The sequence below is a fragment of the Mauremys mutica genome, chromosome 1 (assembly GCF_020497125.1).
Source record: "Mauremys mutica isolate MM-2020 ecotype Southern chromosome 1, ASM2049712v1, whole genome shotgun sequence".
Classification (NCBI taxonomy): Eukaryota; Metazoa; Chordata; order Testudines; family Geoemydidae; genus Mauremys; species Mauremys mutica.
Window position 1 is genome coordinate 344,717,003 of NC_059072.1, and position 24,540 is coordinate 344,741,542.

The window sequence follows — 24,540 nt, forward strand, 5'->3', positions numbered from 1 at the left end:
TATTTTTATATCTGGATATGTATGCATGTTTGTTCATCTAAGTTTAATAAGAAAAGAAATTTAGGGTTCGCTGTTTGAGCAAGTTCCTGCATTGTTTTCCTTATAACCCTCCTATGAATCCAAATAACTTCCTTCAGTTATTTTATATTTCAGAATGCTACTTAGCTAGAGGTCTAAATTGAGGTCTCTGTTTAATTCCACTTAAGCTGAAAAAGGTACAGAAACTCTTCATTCGATGGTGTGCATAAACATTACACTCCATATATAGCAAAAATATCTTTTATTTATAATTTACATTTCCACAAGTGAAAATTGTACATTTTTTTTACATATACAATTCCATTCCATTAAATTTGCACGCATCTACAGAACTTTCACACAATCGACACCTGAAACTGTGCAGGCAATAAGAAATTCAAATACAAAAATGTATTTATTAACCAAATAATAGCTGGGGCCCTGCCCCATGAGAACATTTTATTTATATAAAAAGTATTTGCCTTCTAGAGTCAACACAGCAGCTCTTCTGTTCTGTAAAAAAATCATACCTCTCAGTTTAGTTAAACTGGTTCAACCTTATCAGTTTCTGTTTTAATATCTGTAGACGCAGGTGTGCTCTCTTCCATACAAGTAGCAGGGGTGTCGACAGGTTCTTCTTTGACTTTAGGACTGTTACAGGGCTCCTGTATTTCTTGTTTGACAATGTTCAACATAATATTTAGTGGGTTTTCCACAGGGGTCTTGCTGGGAGATGGTGTACAATCAAATGATGATGTCTGCCAAATGAAAATTAACAATATACAGTTTTACATATCACTAAGACAGTTATTTCCTTTGTGACTAAAGGAGAGGGAGAAACGTTATAAATGTTGCTTCACAGGATGTGTTAATTTGGTTATTGAAAATGCAAGTTTCCCCCCTCACCAAGATTCTTAAGAGAGCTGGTTTGTTCTGTAACATTCTTACCTTAGCAAATATAGTTTAAAAACAAACCTAATGCTCCCTAAATTAAAATTATTACGTCAAATAAATAAAGGACAAATATGTAGTACAGTGGTTTTCAACCAGGGATCCACAGATCCCTGTCTAAGGGGTCTAAAAAAGGTTGTCATTACAGGTTTTCAACCTGTAACAAGCAGACCCCTGGGGTTCACAGACTATGTCTAAGATTTCCAAACAGGTTCGCACATCCATTTGAAATTTTTTACAGGTCTGCAAATGAAAAAAGGTTGAAAGCCACTGATGTAGTATATTGCCATAAAGCACAGTACACTCCTCACTAACCCCAACGCAACAATTTGAATTCCTATATTCATTCACAGTAAACAGCTAATGGAAGTTAGAAACTAAAAACACATCAGTATTAATTTACTCCATTCAGCAAATTCTTCAGATTTAAAAGCTTTAACCCCATACTTGGCCTATATATTCAACTAATGGCTTCTATTTACTGCTGTTTGACATGTAAGAGGACATGTCACAACATCAGAAATAAGCAATAAGCTTCCCAGCTAGTTCTGAATTATAAAATTGCCATTACCATCATTCTTGCAGTTCCTTGTCTAGTCACATGTGACAGAAATGGGTAGCATGCTCTGAATACATTCTCTCCGCACAAAATTATAAATCTCTCAACACAAAAATCAACCTCACAATAAAATGTTTGAGCAGAAATAAAAATAGAGATGCACTTGCCTTTTGGTAATCTTCATAACATGATGGATGGTAAATCTAAAAAAAGAAAAACCATGTGACTTCTCTACATATTCGAACACACAAATGCATATTTTACAGCAGTTGCACAGGTTATGAAATTAGGTTTGCAGAACAGTTTTGATTATGCATTTCATTGTCTCATCCCCTAGTTTCCCTAAACATTCACTTTTGAACTAAAATCTTCCATGCTTAGCTTCTAACGCCCAAAGGCAATCTGAGCAAAATATATCTTGTCCTTAATGCTGACCATAAATCTAATTTCTCAACCAAAACTTAATGGTAAAGTTATTCCACCAACACTAAGCATAAAGAGCAAGGAATGCAGTTTAAGCAGTTAATTCTCAAGACCCCAACTCCACTTATTAGCACCCCTTGTCTGCCTCAACTATCTCCTTTCCCCCATCCGGAGACTCAGATAGTTAGAATGACTGATATAGGGTTGGTGTGACTTTCATATGTTCTAACTACATATAAATATAACTTAAGAACGGCTATACTGGGTCACACTAAAGGTCCATCTATCCCAGAATCCTGTTTTCCAACAGTGGCCAATGCCAGGTGCTTCAGAGGAAATGAACCGAACAGGTAATCATCAAGTGATTCACTGTCACCCATTCCCAGCTTCTGGCAAACAGAGGCTCAGGACACCATCCCTGCCCATCCGGGCTAATAGCCATTGATGGACCTATCCTCCAGGAACTTATCTAGTTCTTTTTTGAACCGTTATAGTCTTGGCCTTCACAACATCCTCTGACAAACAGTTCCACAGGCTAACTGTGCACTGTGTGAAGAAATACTTCCTTTTGTTTGTTTTAAACCTGCTGCCTATTAATTTCATTTGGAGACCCCTATATTTCTTGTGTTATGAGTCAATAACACTTCATTATTTACTTTCTCCACACCAGTCAGGATTGTATAAACCTCTATCTATACTCTCTTAGTCATCTCTATTCCAAGCTGAAAACTCCCAATCTTATTAATCTCTCCTCATATGGAAGCTGTTCCATACCCCCAATCATTTTTATTGCCCTTTTCTGTTCCTATTCCAATATATATTTTTTGAGATGGGGCGAGCAGATCTGCACCTCCTATTAAAGATGTGGGCATACCATGGATTTATACAGAGGTAATATGATTTTCTGTCTTATCATCTCTTTCCTAATGATTCCCAACATTTTGTTAGCTTTTTTGACTGCCACTCCATACTGAGTGGATGTTTTCAGAGAACTATCCACAATGATCTCAAGATCTTTCTTGAGTGGTATCAGCTAATTTAGACCCCATCATTTCATATGTATAGTTAGGATTATGTTTTCCAATGTGCATTATTTTGCATTTATCAACACTGAATTTCATCTGCCATTTTGTTGCCCAGTCACTCAGTTTTGTGAAGTCCCTTTGTAACTTCTTTGCAGTCTGCTTTGGACTTAACTATCTTGAATAGTTTTGTATCCTCTGCAAAATTTGCCACCTCACTGTTTACCCCCTTTTTCCAGATCATTTATTAATATGTTGAACAGTTCTGGACATGGATTTATATCCTGGTGTAAGTGAGGTATGGTGTCAAAATATAAATGTTGACTATGGATTTTTTTCATAAGGTTAAGGAAAAATTATATAAAGGGCTGAACTACGTTAGTGATTATTGTAAATTGGTTAAAAAAATTTATGTACAAGTTACTGAACTTATATCTACATGTATTTTATTTATGGTGGTGCTGCATGGTGTGCTGAAGCCAAGTATATCTGAGCTAACAGATCAGCCCTTTAAGGATACCCCCTATAGTGCTGATGTTTTGGTGCACCATGGAACCTAAAAAGCAGCAGAGTAAACTCTTCAAGAGTGAAGACAGACTGGGCTGCCCTCCACCACATGCCCCTTTGCATATTCATGCTATTTCCTCATCTACCCTGGCAATTAGTAACCCCAAATGTCACACATACAAAAGTAATATGCTCAGAATACCTTTTCCTCTACTCTAATAGCATTCTTTAGATGCCACTCTTCCTCTTCCTCGTCCCAATATTGTTCAAATTGCTCTTGGCAAATTTCACAGCTCTGAAAGATGGAAAAGACACAGCTATGTAAATTTATAAACATTTATATAACACCTTTGTGCTTACCAGTTTCTAGAGAAGCAGCTAACTACAGTTTACTAAGAAAGGGGGACTTTTTGACAATCAAGGTAAATATACTGGAATACACTGCATTCCTATGTATGCACTGTACAGTTAAAAGGGTAACAAATGGACACTAATTACTTATTTAATTGCAATTTGCAAACTATGGACTAATTGTAACTGACAACTAGATTCCACATTCTCGATTAACTGTTAGCATCACATGAAGTTACTACGTTTTCTAAATTAAAAAACGAAATCTCCAAGTTTAGAGAGGCTTTCATTCAGGGAAGGGATAGTCATCACAACAGTTTTCTGCAAATCCTGTATGTAGCCAGTAGCCAACTGTTACGAAATTCAAAAGTATCAGCAAATCCAGGTAACAAACTTTTGTCCATCTTGCTATTTTGCCAATTAAAACAGCTCATATTTGATTACATAACTTCCCTCCCTAAACAGAATTCAGAGATGTCTGTCATGATTTTGTTGCTATTTGGTTAAATGCTTAGGTACTTAGTTCTTACTCAGCCCTTAATAAGGTCAATTTCTATTGGCCTCAATGGGAATTTCTCTGAGTAAGGCTTGTGATTTGGCTGACAGAGAATTTTTTTCAGTTTGTTTGCCTCTGTCATCTCTCCTACTGCAAGTCTGCTAAATACAAGCTTCAGCTTCCACATAGGTACATTCTAACCTGTATTTGTTAGATATAAGGATGAAATTTTACAGTTTACATAAAATACTTGGGGATTAAAAAAAAAACCGTAAGACTGCTCAGAAATTAGACCTTTACCCCTAGGTGGGCTAATCAAAGACTAATTAAATATGCAAATTTACCTCATCCACTCCAGCTGGTCCAGCAGGAACACTTTGAAATTCTTTTTCTTTAGCAGCTTCTTGTGTCTTCAATACAACTTCTTCATGTACTTTTTCAAAGAACTGGCTCTTTGCACGTTCCTCTAGATCAGCTATTTCTTCAAATTCTATCCAGTCCTAAGGAAGTTAACAAAAATAACATTCAAGCCATCTTTTCATTAATCATAACTTTTACACATTTAAAATACAGTTCCCCAAATTTTATATTTGAGAAGGTGTGTGAGCATTTTTAATAAAAGATGTCAGTTTGACTGGACTGGAAACTGAAGCTCTCTCATTACAGATACAGCATGACAAGTAGCAGTGCAAGTTTCCCAACACTGCTCCATTGTGCTTCAAGCCTGTTCTAAAGGGACCGCTCTTTGGAGCGACAATGTAGTTTAACATCCATCCCCATTCTTATCATTGCTCTCTACTGAGATTATCAAAAGAGGCGTCAACGGTCTTAGACTATATTAGTTCCCTCATACCTTTCTTTTATGTTTTTATAGCCACTGTCAGAAAAAAGAGGAGGGAGAAATCTGAGAGGATTAATTACCAAAGGCCAAATTCTGTGCTGATTTACATTCCATGCAACACAAATGAATTCAGTGCAATTGCACAGAGAATAATTTTGCCTTCTATTCATTCAGGCACATACAGAGAAAGATGATATTGTATTACTTACTGTTAAACTGTAGTACCACCTCCTGTGAGTAACTTTTCTGCTAATGTCCTTTTCAGTGCGATTTTGTCGGTAATGCCAGTCCAAGTGATCTGCATATACATCAGTCTGTGAAGTTGTAAACCTCATTCCACAGGAGTAACACTGAATACCAGTGTACAGTCGATTTATAACACTATCATAACGGCTACAAGAGAAAAAAATTGTAAAGGCTTAACATTTACCAGAAAAGTGATTAATTTTTTTTTTAAAGGGTGAGAAAACATTCCAATAAAGTATGCTGGATTCTCATTGCCAACACAGAAAGGAGTGAAGCCATTATATAACTAAAACAGGTGTCCGGTAGAGTGTAGGTTTCCACAGTTTTCAAGTTTGTGACAGACCTAAAATGGATTGAAAGGTTGGATATTAGGAAAAACTTTTTCACTAGGAGGGTGGTGAAGCACTGGAATGGGTTACCTAAGGAGGTGGTGGAATCTCCTTCCTTAGAGGTTTTTAAGGTCAGGCTTGACAAAGCCCTGGCTGAGATGATTTAAGTTGGGAATTGGTCCTGCTTTGAGCAGGGTGTTGGACTAGATGACCTCCTGAGGTCCCTTCCAACCCTGATATTCTATGATTCTATGAAAAGCATACTAGCACATAATGTTAGCCAATTTAGATCTACTGGCTCCAATGAGCTAAAAGCAAATTCATGTGAATCCTAAACATATTGGGCCCAATTCTGCAAACCTTTGTGCACATGAACAGTTCCATTTACTTCGACGTGCATTTAAAATATTAGATCCAATTAAAAAAATAAGCATCTTGTCTAAGAATTAAATGTTTATAAATATATTTCACATGGAAAGGCTTTTATGCAAATGATATGACATTAATGAATCCAATGATGAAACTGACAGTTATATCCCTTCTCCCTCCTTACTCTATTGTGATGTCTCACAGTCTTCTACAATTAAGTTCTCAAGTTGTCTTGAAACAAAGATAATTAAACCACCTATATATTAGTGTCATGATTACCCATAGTGCACACTGAGCCCACATTAGAACACGTACTGTTTTAGTTCTTCAACTGTAAAGTTAGTGAGGTCTGGGATGTCTTGATCTTCACTCTGCTCTTGGTCATCCTCCTCCTCCTCAGGAGCTGGTTGGGTAGAAGTTTCATTCACTTCTAGAAAGCATAGATGGAAAACTGTCAGTTTCCCAAGATGTCATTCTGAAACAGTTCCACTTATTCAAACAATAAAATGAACATGATAACGCCAAATACAGCATTAACCAATTCAATCCAGTGCTGTAACAGCTTAAAACAACGGTACACAAATTAATAACTAGTCAACAATTTGAATTTGGGCAAGTGGTTTTCAAGTGACTTCTCTAACTCATCCAAACCCTTGATTTGGAAAGTAATCTATGAAAGACACAAGCTAAAGCAATTTCAAACACAGACACATTTTTTAAAAATTGTTTTGATTAAAACAAACAACTGGGGGATGGTACCAAAGACACACACATTGATTTATTTGCAAGTCTGGCTATATTAGTTCGTTAAAATCTACAAAGTAAACTGTTCAATAGTGGAAGTTTTAAAAGGAAGTTACCAATCACAGTTCACTTCATCATGTGTACCAGAATGGTCACTTCCAAATTATGGGACATCATATAAAAACAAAAGCAAGTTCTTGGTTTTATTTGCCATAAGAAAATCATTAAAATGCATATTACATAGAAAATTAGACTACTTGTATATCAAGATTTTTACTGGGAGTTTTTCACTGCACTCTTGTGTTAAAATGGACAGTAAGAGCATAAATGCTATACATACGTGCTGAAGTGGAATCAGTAGTTTTTGACACTTTGAGGATTCCCGTTGAAAGCAGTTTAGAGAACAACTCATTTACATCAAGCTGGCCAAGGTGATTATCAGGATATGAAAGTGGAAGGGACCCTAAGGGAAGAAAAACAGCAATGATACATTCAAGAAAATCAAGTCTTAATATGTGTCATCTTGTTTATTTTAATGATACTCATTTAAAATAATTTTTTTGAAAAGTTAATGCTTTAAAGAAATAGAAGTTGCTAAACACAGTTCTCTGTTGTTCATTTCTTACTCAACTACATTCCATTCTAGACATCACCACCAAGAATATTTATCACCCAAGCCACATGCTGAGAGAAAAGAGTAGCCCTCAGACAGAAGCACCTCTATTTTGCCATCCTATTTATCTCATCTTTTTCTCTCCCCTCACTGCTCCCCCCATTTTTCAGCTTTTCATTTACTAATTTGTTTCCCTGTCTCTTCTCCTTTTGTTTTGTGCCTTCTTGGTCTTTTTTGTTAGTCAGCTTCCCTTTGCAGTCGCTCCTTCCCCTCATAGTATTAAGATTTCAAAGTGCTGATCTGTCTGCCACCCAAGGTACAACCAGCCATACTTGCTCTACAGGTTTTTGGAACGTGTTATTTTCTTAGTCTGAATCTAGTAAATATTTACGCTTAATTATTTGACTTTGTTCACTTATTACATTCTACAAACAAACAGAGTTAACTACAACTATAAACAGAACGAGAGAAAACTACGAGTAGCTAGGGAAGTGGAGGTCAGCTGAGCTGTGCTCCACTGTTCCAATGGCCGTCACGGGCGGAAAGAAGGAACTGAGGAGTGGACGGGCCGGCTGGGGTATATATCCTGCGCTATAGCGGCGCCACTCCAGGGGGCGCCCAGCCGGCCCGCCGGAGTTGCTAGGGTAAAAATCTTCTGAAGAGCCATGCACGCGCGGCGCGCACACCTGACTGGAATGCATAGGAGCAATCACTCGAAGAAGAACTTGGCATATGCAAATCAGCCCTACTGTGTCCCCATTTGTCTTCTCATACCCACACAAAAGCAGACCATTTTCAGCATCATAGCATACCAAAAAACATGTGGTTACATAAACTAATTAGGACCGGGTCTGACTGATACTTGAATGGGAGACCTCCACAAAAGAAATTCAAGTATTAAAGAAATTGTATTTATTAACAATTAAATGGCAATCTTTCTTGAGTTAGTACTGACCCAGGACCCCAGAATAGTGCTAAGTGGCAACATGCTGTTGAAAGTACTGTGCTGTCCTTTAGATGAGATGTGGATTACCAGAGGAGCTAAATTCTGTGGTTTCTGATTAATAAAGTTTGAACACTAGTTTAAAATAGCCAGCACAAAAATTGTGTATATACCTGCTTGATTCTGAAAGTTTCCAGGATTTTGTGCAAGTACTGGTAAATACGTTTGTCCTTGACTGTAAGGTCCAGGTTGAGAAGATACAGATAGACCAGGAACCTGTAAAAGTAAAAAGTTATGTACTTTTCTCATAGCTATTTGAATTACAAAATGTTCTTACATTTTACTATTAATTCCTAAAGTGTCCCCAGTATAGAACCATAGAGACGTAGGACTGGAAAGGACCTCAAGAGGTCATCTAGTCCAGTTCCCTGCCCTAGGAAGGACTAAGTATTATCTAGACCAGCCCTGACAGTTGTTTGTCTAACCTGTTCTTAAAAACATCCAATGACAGAGATTCCACAACCTCCCCACATAATTTGTTCCAGTGCTCAACTACCCTAATAATTTGGAAGTTTTTCATAATGTCCAACTTAAATCTCCTTTGCTACAATTTAAGCCCATTATGCCAGTGGTCCCCAAACTTTTTACCTCACGCCCCACTCTTACCCCCCCTTCCTCCTAAGCTGGGGGAAGGAGCGAGACCATGGCTCCAGGAGGGGGGGACATGGACAGGGGTACGGGGGCTGGGGCCGGTAGCCGGGGCCAAGAGCGGAGCTGAGTGGCACTCCCTCCCCGCACCCCTTGAGGGCTGGCCCAGGCCCCAGCTGTGCTCCCCTGAACATTCTGCTCCACAGTTTGGGATCCTCTGCATTATGCATTTACCTATTTATATCCATGAAGGGGGAATGCCACCGTACGTTTTTGAAGACTCCTTATAAATTGACACCACAGTATTTCAAACTATATTTTTATTGCCAAGCATTGGGTGGGGGGGCAGACCTAATGAAATGCACAAGTCCTTCCATGCTTACTTATTTAATAAGGGATATTTGTTTCTTTTAGCCATCAGGCCTGCACATTTTAAATTCATTTTCCAATACTGACTCATCATTGCTTCTTTTAAATTGTTCCTTTTCACCCAAATTGGACTCATTTTTAAGTAAACTCCAGTATGAAGTAAATATACTCAGATTTTTAGCTGAAAATGTAAATGGTACCAGTTATACCAAAAAATAACAAAATCCAGGATGTCTCCAAAAAAGAAATAAATGCTAGTGAATTTCAGAGGGGAAAAGTAATTTTTTATAATTACTTCTGCTACAGTTTTGTAGAAGGCAGTTGATTAGTAAGTTCCTTCAGCATATATTTCTGGATTCATGCCTGTTGGCTTTGGTGCTCTTTAAAATTTTACCACTATAAGTGGTATGAGAACACCTAACTACTTGTATTCATTTAATTAGTAATTCTTCGTATCACATTCAACTTATACCCTCAGAATGAAGAATGCTTGTAGAATTCAAATTTTCTAATCAACTTTGTTAAAGATGTTTAACACCAACTCCTCCTACTGAAGAGGATTTTTGCAAGACAATCATCAATACTGAAGCCAACTGACCTCACCCATGGATGAAAGATGTCTGCTAAACAGGCACTTTTTGTCCAACAAATAGTTTGAGTGTGCCAAAATCCCCTATTTCCTAACAACCTTCCTCCCTCCGGAGGGCACTAAATTCTACAGCTCTAACAGGGCCAGCTGAAATAAACCCTGTGTGCACTACATGCCCCACACATATCCACACCAGCTTTGTCCTACTTATCTACACTTGTTAGGTAGCATTTGGCCTTTACTTCTTTTGCAGAAATATCAGGAGTGTTTATATGCACCTAAGTTTAACGTTTTCCATGGAATTCATTTTGGGCAAAGGGTAGTTAAAATACTGCACATGATTTATAACTCCAATCCCAGCTATTTTTGCATTCAAGGGCGTAGTGGAAATAGAACAGTTTCATTATTGTTTTGATCAGGTTACACTTTCAGGTGTACACACTGCAGGGGAACTTCTAAAACATGCTTGGAAATACCTGAATCTATAAAAAAAAAAAAAAACCTTAAAATTTTTCTTATTAGGATGTTTCTCTAAAAAAACCCTTCAATTTGGAACTAAAATTATCAGACTGTCACTTTAAAATGATGATTGTAGACAATTACGGATATATTCAAATTAAGACTTTTTAAATTTGAAACCATCTGTAGTGGTGCTGTATCCTAAGCCCTCATAAAGTCATAAAATTTTGCTACACAGATGTAGGCAAGTTTAATACTAAACAATCTTACCTGCTGTGGTTGCTGAGTATTTCCTACTGACATAGAATTAGGCATGGTATTGAAGTTTCCATACTGAGGACCCTGAAGATTCTTGTCATCAAAATAATGTCCAGATGCTCTGTTAAGTGGATTGGGAAAGTTCTGTGCTCCAGGGCCAGGTGGCCCATTAAAATTTGGTCCTTGAGAGGCATCAAACATTTCAGGTCTCTGGAACTGCATCCCATGGGATGGTCCATTGTAAGTCTGATTGGGATGTTCACTGTATGGACCAGTTTGCCCGTAAGATACTGTTTCCAGTCTTGAGGCAGGAGCGTTAGCTACATTTTCAAACCTTGGACCTTGAAGACCAAGGGGCATTGCAAACCTTGAACCTGGCTGGTGTTGTGGACCTTCAAACCTTTGAGGTACTGGTGTATCAAATCGTGGCTGCTGACCAGGTGGTCCATCAAACCGAGGAGGTGTCTGTTGACCAGGTGCCCTTTCAAATCTTGGGCCAGGTTGTCCATGTAATCCATCAAATCTTTGCAAAAGTGATAGCTGACCAGGCTGACTATCAAATCTGGACGAATGACAGCCATCGAATCTTGGACCAGTCTGACCCAAAGGCCCTTCAAATCTAAGTCCACCTCCCGTCTGGACCGATGGACCCTCAAACCTAGGACCAAGCCCTGGCTGGACATGTGGACCTTCAAATCTGAGACCACCCCCTCCCTGGACATGTGGCCCTACAGACTGACCATGGGGCCCCTCAAAACGCAGACCTCCTCCTGGTTGACCATGTGGCCCTACAGGCTGACCATGTGGCCCCTCAAAACGGAGACCACTCCCTGGTTGACCATGGGGCCCCATTGGCTGGATATGTGGCCCCTCAAACCTGAGACCACTCCCTGGTTGACCACGAGGCCCCATAGGTTGACCATGGGGTCCCTCAAATCTGAGTCCACCCCCTGGTTGGCCATGAGGCCCCATAGGTTGACCATGGGGTCCCTCAAACCTGAGACCACCCGATGGCTGACCATGAGGCCCCTCAAATCTGAGACCACCCATAGTCTGGCCTGCAGGCCCCTCTAACCTGCGAACACCCACAGGCCCCTCAAACCTTAAAGTACCCCCTACTTGCCCCAGAGGGCTTTCAAACCTTAGTGCACCCCCTGCACCCACTTGCCCAAGGGGCCCCTCAAACCTGAGGGGGCCTATCTGCCCTGGTGGCCCATCAAATCTTAGGGCACCCCCTCCCCCTGCCTGTCCCAGTGGCCCATCAAACTGTGAGGCAGCTCCTCCTCCCACCTGACCAAGGGGTCCCTCAAACCTCATAGGAGCCTGTACAGGTGGCCCTTCAATTCTAGGGCTTGAATTATTAGAAGGCCCCTCAACAAAATGACCAGCTTGTCCATCTCCCCCTCCCCTTGCAGCAGGCTGTCTAGGTGAGCCATCAAATAGCGGTCTGTCTTCCATGAGTGCACCTAATCTCTGCTTTACGTCAATGCCTCCAAATCTTGATCCTGGACTCTCTATAAATGATGTTTTCTCTGGATCTTCATATCTAGGTCTCTTGAAACGTTCACTGAATGGGGACCTCGGTTCCTCTCGAACACCTAAAATTAAAAAAAATAGTTAACTTACTGAAATTCTGCAAGATACCTAACCTCAAGAATTTAAAAATAAAATATGTACCACTCTGTCCAACCAGCTGTCTTTCTTCACGATTATCAAATTTGCAGAATCCATCTCCATCAATTTTTTGAAACTCTGGTATGCTTTTCCCTTGTTGCCTGAGTGCATCTCTAAATTCATCTGATTCTCCCCAGCTATCATAAGGATCGAAGTTTTTAGAACTTCGTGTTCCTTTGGAAGAATTTTGCTCATCATGTCTTCGCCGGCTCTCGAGTGGTGAAAGATCATCAGCATACGGTCTACTGCCACTTATAGGAGAATGCCGTCTTGACCTTTCTCCAAATTGCTCTTTTCTGTCAAATTGTCCTCCACGTTTACCTTTTGTTTGCTCACATTCTATTCCAGAAAGCAATGCATTAGTCAAATCATACCCTAAAATATCATCAGGATCTAACAGATCAAGTCTTGGAAATGAATGCTGAACTTGTGTTCTTTTCAGTTTAGCTTTATGTTCATAATACGTTAATTCAGCATCAGACAGAAGGGGTTTCTTCTTCATACCACATTTTTCTTCTGTAGGACTATCCCACACATTGCATCTGTGCTTTCCTTCCTGATATTGGAACAGTTGACGAATCTGATGAGCCACAACAAGAAACTCATCTTGTGTTATTTCCCCAGATGTCAGACGTTCATTTGCCTATGTACAAAAAAAGTAAACAAATTTTAGATTTAACACACCTTTTTTTAATGTAACTACACAAAAAGACAGGTCTAACAAAGGAAATGGTGTTGCATTATACATCAAGAATATAAAAACTTGTTCTGAAGTACAGAAGGAGGTGAGCGGTAGACAGCTGATGGTCTCTGTGTAAAGATAAAAGGGAGAAAAATTAGCGATGATCTCATGGAAGCAGTCTACTATAGACCACCACTGTAGGAAGAGGAGGTGGATGAAGCATTTCTAGAACAGATATCCAACTCTCAACACCTGGTAATACCCAGACATCTGCTGGAAAAGAAATATGAGAAACACAAAATTTCCAAGTATCAGAGGGGTAGCCGTATTAGTCTGGATGCAAGTACATCGTCGGTCTTGCATCCGACGAAGTGGGTATTCACCCACGAAAGCTCATGCTCCAAAACGTCTGTTAGTCTATAAGGTGTCACAGGATTCTTTGCTGCTTTTACAAAATTTCCAGTAAGTTCTTGGAATTAATTTCAGAAAGTAAGGCAAGTAACCCAAGCAGACAGCCATTTTAGACTTAATACTGACCAACAGAATATGAATATGAAGGTGGTAGGCAATATGTGTGAAAGTGATCATAAAATAACAGATCCAGAGGAAACAAGGCATGAGAGCAGCAGAAAATGGACAATGGACTTTAAAAAAATCAAACTTTAACAAACTCAGAGAACTGGTAGATAAGGTCCCAAGGGAAGAAAATCTAAAGGAAAAAGTTGTTCAGGAGAGCTGGCAGTTTCTTAAAGAGACAATATAGGGACAACAGCAAACTATCCCAATGAGAAGAAAAGATAGGAAGAATATTAAAGAGACAATATGGCTCCATCTGGAGCTCTTTAATGACCTAAAAATCAAAAGGAATCCTACAAAACGTGGACATGTGGACAAATTGCTAAGGAGGAATACAAAAGAATAGCACAGGCTTGTAAGGACAAAAACAGAAAGGCTACGGTCATGTCTACAACTACTGGCTAAATCAGCACTGCTGCAATCAATGCAGTGGTGTCGATTTAGTGGGTATGATGAAGACATGCTAAATCGATGGGAGAGCGCTCTCCTATCAATTTGTGTACTCCACCTCCCCGAGAAGCATAAGGGAAGTTGGCAAGAGAGCATCCCCCATCAACACACACCACGGTAAGTGGCTCTAGCTATGGTGACTTCAGTTTTATTATTCATGTAACTGAAATGGCGTAACTTAGATCGATTTACCGCGATAGTGTAGACCAGCCCTAAGTCACAAAATGAGTCACATCTAGCAAGGGACATAAAAAACAATAAGAAGAGGACCTCTGACAAGGTCTCTCACCAAAGGCTCTAAAGCAAAGTAAGCAGTCATGGAATAAGACGGAAAGTCCCTCATGGATCAGTAACTGGTTAAAAGAGAGGAAACAAATGATAGGAATAAATGGTGTTTTCAGAATGGAGAGATGTAAATAGTGGTGTCTCGCGGGGTCTGTACTGGAACCAGTACTAATCAACATATTCATAAATGATCTGGAAAAAGTGGTTAACAGGGAAGTGGCAAAATCTGCAGATGATACAAAAGTACTCAATATAGTTAAGTCCAAAGCAGACTGTGAAGAGTTACAAAGGGACCTCCAAAACTGGGTGACGGCAACAAAACGGCAGATGAAATTCAATTTTGATAAATACAAAGTAATACACACTGGAAAACATAAACCCAACTATACATACAAAACGATGGGGTCTAAATTAGCTGTTATCACTCAAGAAAGATCTTGGAGTCATTATGGATAGGTCTCTGAAAACATCCACTCAATGCGCAGCAGCAGTCAAAAAAGCTAACAGAAAGTTGGGAGTCATTAGATAATAAGACACAAAATATCAAATTGCTTCTATATAAAGTCATGGTATGCCCACATCTTGAATACTGCACACAGATGTGGTTGCCCCATCTCAAAAAAGATATACTGGAATTGAAAAGGTACAGGAAAGGGCAACAAAAATTATTGGGATATGGAACAGTTTCCATATGGGGAGAGATTAGTAAGACTGGGAGTGTTCAGTTTGGAAAAGATGACAACTAAGAGGGGATACGATAGAGGTCTATAAAATCATGACTGGTGTGGAGAAAGTAAATACGGAAGTGTTATTTACTCCTATTCATAATATAAGAACCAGGGGTCACCCAATGAAATTAATAAGCAGCAGGTTTAAAACAAACAAAAGGAAGTATTTCTTCACACAACACACAGTCAACCTGTGGAACTCCTTGCCAGAGGCTGTTGTGAAGGCCAAGACTATAACAGGGTTCAAAAAAAAAAAGGGGGTGGGGTAAGTTCCTGGAGGATAGGTCCAGCAATGGCTACTAGCCCGGATGGACAGGGATGGTGTCCCAAACCTTTGTTTGCATATAAAACATAACATATGCATAATGATTATGAAGAATAATGCAAATAAGTCAAACCACGGAGAAAAGTGCAATGAAAAAACCCACCAATACTATTTATTCAGAGGTTTGTGCTACTGTAGACTTTGCGTTTGCTGCTGTGCAGAAGAGCTGGAAAAATAACCCAAAGAAGCAGGAAAAAAAAAAAGACAAAAGAGTGGGAATGGGCAACTGGGGATGGATCACTTGATTACCTGTTCTGTAACTGGCAACTGGCATTGGCCACTGTTGGAAGACTGGATACTGGGCTAGAGGGAGCTTTGGTCTGACCCAGTATGGCCGTTTTTAAGAGGTTCCTAAAATATATTAGAAGAAAGAGAAAGACGAAGGAATGTGCAGGTCCTCTACTTAGCGGGGAAGGAAAGCTAACTACTGGTGACATCAAAAAGGCTGAGATGTTTAATGCCTATTTTGCTTCAGTGATCACTGAAAAGGTTAATGGTGACCAGATACTCAACACAATTAATATGAACAAGAGAGAAGAAACACAAGCCAAAATAGGGAAAGACCAAGTTAAAGAATTTTAGATAAGTTGGATGTGTTCAAGTCAGCACAGCCTGATGGAATTCATCATGGGGTACTTAAGGAACTAGCTGAAACAATCTCAGAAGTGTTAGCTATTATCTTCAAGAATTCATGGAAGATGGTTGAGGTCCCAAATCACCAGAGAAAGGAAAACATAGCATCTATCTTTAAAAAAGGGAACAGACAAGACCCTGGGAATTATAGATCAGTTAGCCTGACTTAGATACCTAGAAAAATACTGGAACAAAGTATTAATCAATCAATTTGTAAGTACCTAGAGCAGGCCTGCACAACTCGTAAAGCAGCGAGGGCCATATTACTCCAAAGAAAACAGCTGAGGGCCAAACCCTCCCCAGCACCGCCCATCCCCCCCAAAACACAACAACCCCCCCAAGCACTGCCCACCCCACCCCCAAGCGCCGCCCACCCCACGGAAACAAATCCTCCTTCCCCAGCGCCGCCCCGCTAAAACAGCGGTATTGAACCTTGGTAGTATGTTATAGCGAGCCCCTAAGGTAGTATAATTAAGGTAAAAGAAAAATGTCTTTTTGCTAAAAGTAGAATAAGATCTTCCCCCCCGCTTTGTAACCAGTTGCCCTGTTGAATGAATGAGGTGTGACTGAGGAAGGCGTGGAAGGCAGGCACCTCCAGACAGCTGCAACCCTTGGAGAAGGAATGGGAGCCAGACCAGATCAGTATAACAGGTCAGCCACCGACGCGTAGCTTGTCTCCTCGGCCCCCTCCCCGCCGCTCGCCTCCTTAGCCCCCCACCCCCTGCGGCTCACCTGCCCCACCACCACTGCCCGCCTGCTTGCCTCCTCAGTCTTCCTCCCCCGCTGCCAGCTCCCCTGCCCCCCCGTCAGTGCCCGCTCGCTCGCCTCCTCAGACCCCCACTCCCCCAGCTCACCTGTCCCCCCATTTGTCCCCCCAGCTCACATATTCACCCCCCGCCACTGCCCGCCCACTCGCCTCCTCAGCCTCCCACCCCCCTGGGCCAGTGATGAGCTGCCAAAATCTTAACAGCCGGTTCCCTCCTCACCCCACAAGGGGGTCGTCACCTGCCCCCGCCTCCCGGAACTCCTGCCCCATCGAACACCCTTCCCTGTCCCCTGACTGCCTCCCACCACCCCATCCAACCCCTCCTCTCATTCCTGATGGCCCCACAGGACCCCTGCCCCATCCAACCACCCCTTCTCCCTGTCCCCTGAGTGCCCCTGGAACTCCTGCCCGACTGCCGCCCACCACCCCATCCAACCTCCCCCTCCTTCCTGACGGCCCCCCCGGGACCCTTGCCCCCACTCAACCCCCCTGTTCCCCGCCCTCTGACTGCCCCAACCCCTATCCACCCCCCGAACTCCCCTGTCCCCTATCCAAGCACCCCCCGCTCCCCACCCCCTTACCGCGCTGCCTGGAGGTGGCTGGCAGTGCTACAGCCACGTCGCTCGGCTGGAGCCGCGCCGCACCACCACCGCGCAGCGCCTGGAGCACTGCGTCAGGCCGAGCTCGCAGGCCCCCCCCCCCCCCCGCTTCCCATGAATCAGTTGTTCACGTGGGAAACCTGGGAGGGCTGAGAAGCGCTCAGGCCCAGGGAGGCGGAGGCGAGCTGGGGCAGGGAGCGGTTCCCCTGTGCCCCCCCCCCCCAGGTTACCTGCTGCAGCACGGGTGGCCCTCCTTGCGTCCCCCCGCCCCAGCTCACCTCCACTCCGTCTCTGCCTCCCTGGGCCTGAGCGCAAAGCCGCCACACCACTTCTCTGCCCTTCCAGGCTTCCCGCGCGAACAGCTGATTCACGGGAAGCTGGGGGGAGGGGGAGAAGCTGGGCGGAGCATTCAGGGGAGGGGAGGGGGCGGAGCGGAGGTGAGCTGGGGTCAGCCGCCAGCTCACCTGCCCCCCCCGCCACTGCCCGCCCGCCTCCTCAGCCCCCCTCCCTCACCCACCGCTTGCCTACTCACACACACCCCGCCCCCACGGGCCGTACATTGTGCAGGCCTGACCTAGAGGATAATAGGGTTATAAAGAAAAGCCAGCATTGCTTTGTCAAGAACAAATCATTCCAAACCAGCCTAATTTCCTTCTCTGACAGGTCTAATGGCCTAGCTAGTGGATGGGGGCAGAAGCAGCACATGTGCTATATCTTGATTTTAGTAAGGCCCTTTTTAACTGTCCCACATGACATTCTCATAAACCAACTAGGGACATGTGACAAATGAAATTACTATAAAGTGGGTGTACAACTATTTGAATGACAATACTCCAAGACTAGTTATCAATGGCTCGCTGACAACCTGGGAGAGTATATCAAGTGGGGTTGCACAGGGATACGTCCTGGGTCCAGTACTATTTAATATTTTCATTAATAACTTGGATTATGGAGTGAAGAGGATTCTTATAAAACGTGCAGATGATAACAAGCAGGGAGGGGGTTGCAAGCACTTTGGAGGACAGGATTAGAATTCAAAACAACCTTGACAAATTGGAGAATTTTTCTGAAATCAACAAATTGAAATTCAATAAAGACAAATGCAAAGTACAACACTTAGCAAAGGAAAAAAATCAAATGCAAAACTACAGAAGGGGGAATAACTGAGCATCTTATAGTACTGCAGAAAAGGATTTGGGGATTATAATGGATCACTAATTGAACAGGAGTAACAATGTGATGCAGTTCCAAAAAAAAGGCTAATATCTGGAATGTATTAATAGGAGTGTTATATGAAAGACAAGGGAAGTAACTGTTCCACCTTTATTTGGCACTGGTGAGGCCTCAGCTGAATTACTAAATCCAGTTTTGGACACTGCATTTTAAGAAAGATATGAACAAACTAGAAAGAGTCCATAGGAGAATAACAAAAATGATAAAAGGTTTAGAAAGCCTGACCTATTAGGAAAATGTTAAAAAACAGAGAAAATTTAGTCCTGAGAAAAGATGACCAAGGAGGAACCTGAAAACAGTCTTCAAATAACTGTTACAAAGAGTACAAGGATCAATTGTTCTCCATGTTCACTGAAGGTAGGACAAGAAGTAATAGACTTAATCTGCGGCAATGAAAATTAGATATTAGAAAAAAATTCTAACTAAGGTTAGTTAAGCTCTAGAATAGGCTTCCAAGGGAGGTTATGGAATCCCCATCATTGGAGGTTTTTAAGAGCTGATTGGACAAATGTTCTAAGTTTACTTGGTCCTGTCTCAGCATGGAGGGCTGGACTTAACCTGTTACAGTCCTTCCAGCCCTATATATGATACTAATTATAACATTACCTTTTTAAGTAGCTCTCGTTTGCTTGCAGAAGTCAGTTCTTTGGGAATCTGCAAATTGGCATCCACACTTAATCGATGCTGTTGCTTTGGGGCTCGAGGTGACAAAATTCCTTTACTGGCCGCCCAGATCTCCCTGTGCCTCTGATGAGGAGATTTACTAGGTCCTTGATGTTCATCATTCTGTTGTGGACTGAAAATAATAAAATCAGGTTAGTTAAAATATACATTGTTTCTTTATACAAGAAACATTATTTACTACATTCACATTAGAACTGATTCCATTTAGATCCGATGTGCTGCAGCCACAACGGAAACTGAGCATCAATGATTACACTATTTTGCCAGTCAAAATGTTTAAAGGACAATCCCCTGTTGCTTTGATATCTGAATACTGCACACCAATTCTGCTCCTACTAGAGTCAATAGCAAAACTCCCACTGATTTCATCAGCAGGCTCAAGCTCAAAATCAGTAACTTACTTTTTACTTTCCTCCCAACCAGATTTCCATCTTTTGCTTGATTTGGAACCTTGCCAATTTTCCACATTCTCCTTTGGTTCTGGAGTGGACTTTGTAGAATGCTGATTGGCAGTTTCCTGTGGTCTGTCTTCTTGAGTTTTTTTCAATCTCCTTGGATCTCGTGCATCCTGTTTAAGGATCCTCTTATTAGAATTTCTTTCTTCCCTTGTAGTTAGTGTAAACTCTTCAACATGAGATTGCTTAGGCCCTGATTGACGGAGCTTTCCAATTTTAGGAATCGAGGAAGTAGGAGACAAACTCCTCAGTCTTCTTTTGGGTGATCTCCTCTCTCTTCTCTTTGGTGAATGGGTAGATGGCGATCGAGACTTAGGAGAGCGTGATCGGGACCTTTTCCTATTACTTGACCTCCCAAGTTTTCCACTCTGTTTTTCTGACTCTTCTGTAATAGAGTCCTGTTTTTGAACAATGCCATTAATTACTTTATTTCTGCTGCCAACAGGTCTGTGTTCAGATGTCTTATGTTCCTCTTTTTCTTTTCTCTCCATACTTTTTCTCTTTTCTTTTGTATCATCATCTTTACCATCTGGCTTCTCCTGAAGATGCTTTTTTAACCTTGGATCTCTTTTACTAATTTCAGATACTTTCATACTTTCACATTCTTGGCTTTTAGCATCTTTAGTATGGGATAACTTGCTTTTCAAAGGGGACAGTGATTTAGATTTTGCATCTAACTGATCAAGTTCTTTCTTCTGTGTTTTCTCACTTGATTTTAACTTTTCTTGCTTTGACAAATTTTGTTTTTCAGCCTGCACTGTTTTGTTTGCCTTGATATCAGATTGACTTATGGAAGATAGAAATTCTTTCCTATGACTTTGATCTTTAGCATGAGAAGAATGTTGAGCCATCCTATTAAGACGAGGATCTCTGTTTACTACTTTGACATCATGAAACTGAGAAGATGGAGATGGTCTGTTTTTTTCAGTTTGCACGGAAGCCTGGTGAGGAGCTTTGACTGTCATATGAGGAGTCTGTGAAACATGTTGTTTGGAAGAAGGTGCTTGAACTGAACCCATGGTGGTTGCCCCTTGTTGAACACTAAGAGAAACTGCCTAAAATGAGAGGGGAAAAGAGAGTTAGCAAGTAAAATATAAGCTCTACACCAGTGTTACTCAGCTGCACTGCATCTTGAAAATCAACTACAGAAGAAAAAGCTTTGAAAGTTAATGATTAAACCAGTTTAATTCAAAATAATCAAGCCTAGAACTTGAACTAATCTAAGAACTTGTCCTGAAATGCAGTAGCATTACAGAAAACATAAATGAAGATCAAGTGGAAAAACAATGCAATATCAATGCTACATAAAAGACTACTTAAAAAAATTATTTTATAATTTTTCAAAACATGAAGATTCTCATTATTGTATTTCAGGGTTTTTCCATCTGATCCCAAGAAAACATGAAAAAGCAGAAATTCAGGATACGAACACATGATAGGCATGGTGAGACTGACACATTTGGGTTTTGGGAGACAAACCTGACATGACTTAAAAGTATTTATATAGGCTTCCTGCTCCAGTCTCACTATGTTAGAAACAAATGTTTTGTTTTCAAAGAACGACTGGAATAAAGATTGCTGAAAATGCATGGTTTATGTGCTTTTAGCATATATATAGCATAGTGACTACTACAAAAGATGAGAGGGTTAGCGCTGTGTTGCCAGATATACATCACTTTGGGAAAGCAAAAACAACAAAAGTTGAAAATTGTAATAAAAAACAAAGTTGCAATAAAAAGCCTTCCATCACTCTAGTTTTGAATAAAAAAACACTAAGATATTTTGAAGTAATACATACTGAATCCTAAAGCCCCTAATTTTACAATTAGCTCCTCTTTGGAAAATACCACTGCAGGAGTAGGGCCTTATTCTACGACAACTTGGCTTTCCCAAAAGGGAGAAAACTGCCATGTTCCACTTCATATATAGCGAACAGTGCAGCCAAGATACTGTTTTATAAATAATTCAAAAAACAAAAAAAATCCATTTGTCTTGTTCAAAATAAAATCCTCCATGTATGACAAAACTCTAACTCCCTACTCACCAACTGTGCTTTAGTCTGCTCTAGCTCCAGCTCTAATTTTTTCTGTTGAAGTTCCAACAACTGTTTTTGCTTTGCCAGCAGTTGTTGTCTTATTAGTTGCTCTTGGGTCAAATTCTTTTGTATTTCAGGAACAGCTGGAGGAGTTGAGGTACCAGATGAACTGACTGTACAGGTAGGTGCAGGAGGTTCCTCAGGCTACAAAGAAAAAATAATTTTAAGGACATTACAACTCTTGGAGGGAGAAACAAGCGAAAGAGGTTCAAAATTGTAACCGAATCACATTTAACTGCTGAATGGATACTTTATTTCACTTGTATTACAATTTACTATATTTTAGTATATATATTTACTTATATACTATAAATTCGTTTTTAAATTTCATGAAAAAATTAGAACATTTAAAAATGTTGCGCAATTCAAATTTTCAAACAGTGATTGCTTAAAAAATATAATTTAATACAATTTATAAATAGGCTATAAATATTCAGCGTTTTAGTTAAACTCCAATTTTGACACGTGAAAGATAAACACAATTAATCTTTAAATAATTGAGAACTTTGTCTTACCTGTCTACCTATACAGATCATCTACTTCTTCAAAATTCTTTAATAATGGCTTAAAGTGTCAGCAAAATGGGACACGTAAATAACAAAAACTGTGCATCACCATCTGCTCATGCAGAAATCATATTAAAACTTACCGATTTATTTAAAAACTTAGGATTCACATGGATGCTAGAAGTATTCACATTTGGGGGTAGAGGTTTAATTGGCCAAGCAGGATCTAATGAGTTGACTCTGACATCAAGGGCATAGAGTTTCTTCAAAGGGAAAATTTCATCCCATGTGGAGCGTAATTTAAATAAACTTTTCCTAGTATTTTCATCCACCTAAAAACAACAGAACAATTCTATGGCTTGTTAAGTTAATATAAAACAACTTTAGCACATGTATAAAAAATTTATAATTTCAGATATTTTATTCTATACCTGCACTAACCTGGAAACTTTATCCTTTCGTTAAATCTTTAATGAACACAGCTGAGTATTTAGAACTAGGCAATTTTTCTAAGAAATATACAAATATACCAACAGCACCAAGTACAGCACCTGTCCAATGTAGGTTTTAACTGAACAGCATATGTCAGTTATTCTATGAAAACCTTAAAATAGCACAAATGTATATGTGGATTTGCTGCTTGAAAGGCATTTGAGGGTTTCATAGCATATTACCATCCTCCTTAACAGGCTTTTCATTTTGTATATCAAGATGCTAAAATTTCTTAATTTTGCCCAATGTCTGTAAAAAAAAAAAAATTTAAATACTGACAGCCAAAAAAACTATACAATATATAAATCTAAAGATATTTACAAAGTGGAAACTGCTAGCAAATCAGAGAACAGCTTTCTAAATATTCTGATTTACTGAGCTTTCAAGTCATTATTTAGACATTGGGCTTCTACATCACAATGTTTTGACGCTGTTTTTGCTCAACAACATATCATTGGAAAACTATTTGAATAAATGTAGCAAAAATAAAATTACCTAGAAGTCAATTAAAGTTTTTGTTTAATTGTATAATGGCATGGATCCATAAACTCTAGAGTGATAAATCTCTAGTGTATCTATATTTTTATAAGCTCTTTCAATAGTTTCAAATATCCTACGAGGTGAATTAGAAATTTGTATTAAAAATATTCAACTAGTAAGTTATTTGCTTAATTAATACATTTTAATAATATGAAGACCCTTAACTCAATGTACCTCAAAAGCTGTCCCATAGTCCATGTCATTTAAGCCAATATATTTTTGCTTTTTAGACAATTTTTACTGCGGTGCTAAATTTTTCAAGAAAAATTGATACAAGACATACTATAATTTGGAAGGTTGTTTTAAGTTTCAAACTAAATTAAAGCATTCCAAAGAATTCCCATCAATAGTGTACTCTGTGATCCTTAAAGATCTATTTTTTCTTCAATACAGTAGTTTGAAATTCACAGCAAAAATAGCTGCAAGGACAGAACTGAACATCTGACTTCTCTTGCTAGTGACCATCTTACTAATAAGCAAGATTTATAACAATGTTAACACTGGAATCCAAGATAGTATCAACTGGCTTCTATCCATTTTAATGCCAATTTAACTATTAAATGAGATACCCATTTAGTATTTAGGTATTCAATAAGCATTAAAACATAATATAATTGGGAGTGGTTCAAAGTAAGGGATGGTAAACCTATGAAGCTCAGAAATGTCAATTATAATCCACAGTTCTAGGTTCTGTTGCACTGGAAAAGCATAGACAGAGCTGTTACTGGTGACCTATCATCATGGTTTAACTCACTAGACTTTACAGAACTTGGAAATGTTCCTTTAAATAGTCTACATTCATCAATGCAATCTATTCAACTATTCACACACAAAGTAAAAATTAACACTTAAAAAATACATATGAATTGAAGAGTTAAAAGAAACACTGAGATCCTCAATGGCATGTAAAACCTGAACAGAAAATGCTAAATATCCACCAAAATGTTTAATTAATTTTATCTGCTAAATTTATGGGATGCTATTTTATCTTGATATACCAAAAATTACATAAGGTAACCACCTAATTTCCAGTTTGATTTACATCCATTAAGACCTAGTTCTTCAAAAACTTTACTCAGGTT

At 39.9% G+C, this 24,540-nt stretch overlaps 1 protein-coding gene across 1 annotated transcript in view; it reads right to left on the reverse strand.

The window, feature by feature from the left end:
• Positions 1-263: 263 nt before the first annotated feature.
• Positions 264-24,540, reverse strand: part of PCF11 (PCF11 cleavage and polyadenylation factor subunit) — a 30,341-nt gene continuing 6,064 nt past the window's right edge. Inside the window, exons 3-16 of the mRNA XM_045020731.1 lie at positions 22,570-22,758; positions 21,870-22,064; positions 19,772-20,880; positions 19,293-19,482; positions 12,413-13,052; positions 10,748-12,333; positions 8,586-8,688; positions 7,197-7,319; positions 6,428-6,542; positions 5,378-5,561; positions 4,672-4,827; positions 3,683-3,775; positions 1,696-1,731; positions 264-776 (exon numbers count right to left, since the gene is read on the reverse strand). Coding sequence (XP_044876666.1) covers positions 561-776; positions 1,696-1,731; positions 3,683-3,775; positions 4,672-4,827; positions 5,378-5,561; positions 6,428-6,542; positions 7,197-7,319; positions 8,586-8,688; positions 10,748-12,333; positions 12,413-13,052; positions 19,293-19,482; positions 19,772-20,880; positions 21,870-22,064; positions 22,570-22,758 — 4,935 coding nt within the window. The 3' untranslated portion in view covers positions 264-560. The remainder of the gene's footprint in view (positions 777-1,695; positions 1,732-3,682; positions 3,776-4,671; positions 4,828-5,377; positions 5,562-6,427; positions 6,543-7,196; positions 7,320-8,585; positions 8,689-10,747; positions 12,334-12,412; positions 13,053-19,292; positions 19,483-19,771; positions 20,881-21,869; positions 22,065-22,569; positions 22,759-24,540) is intronic.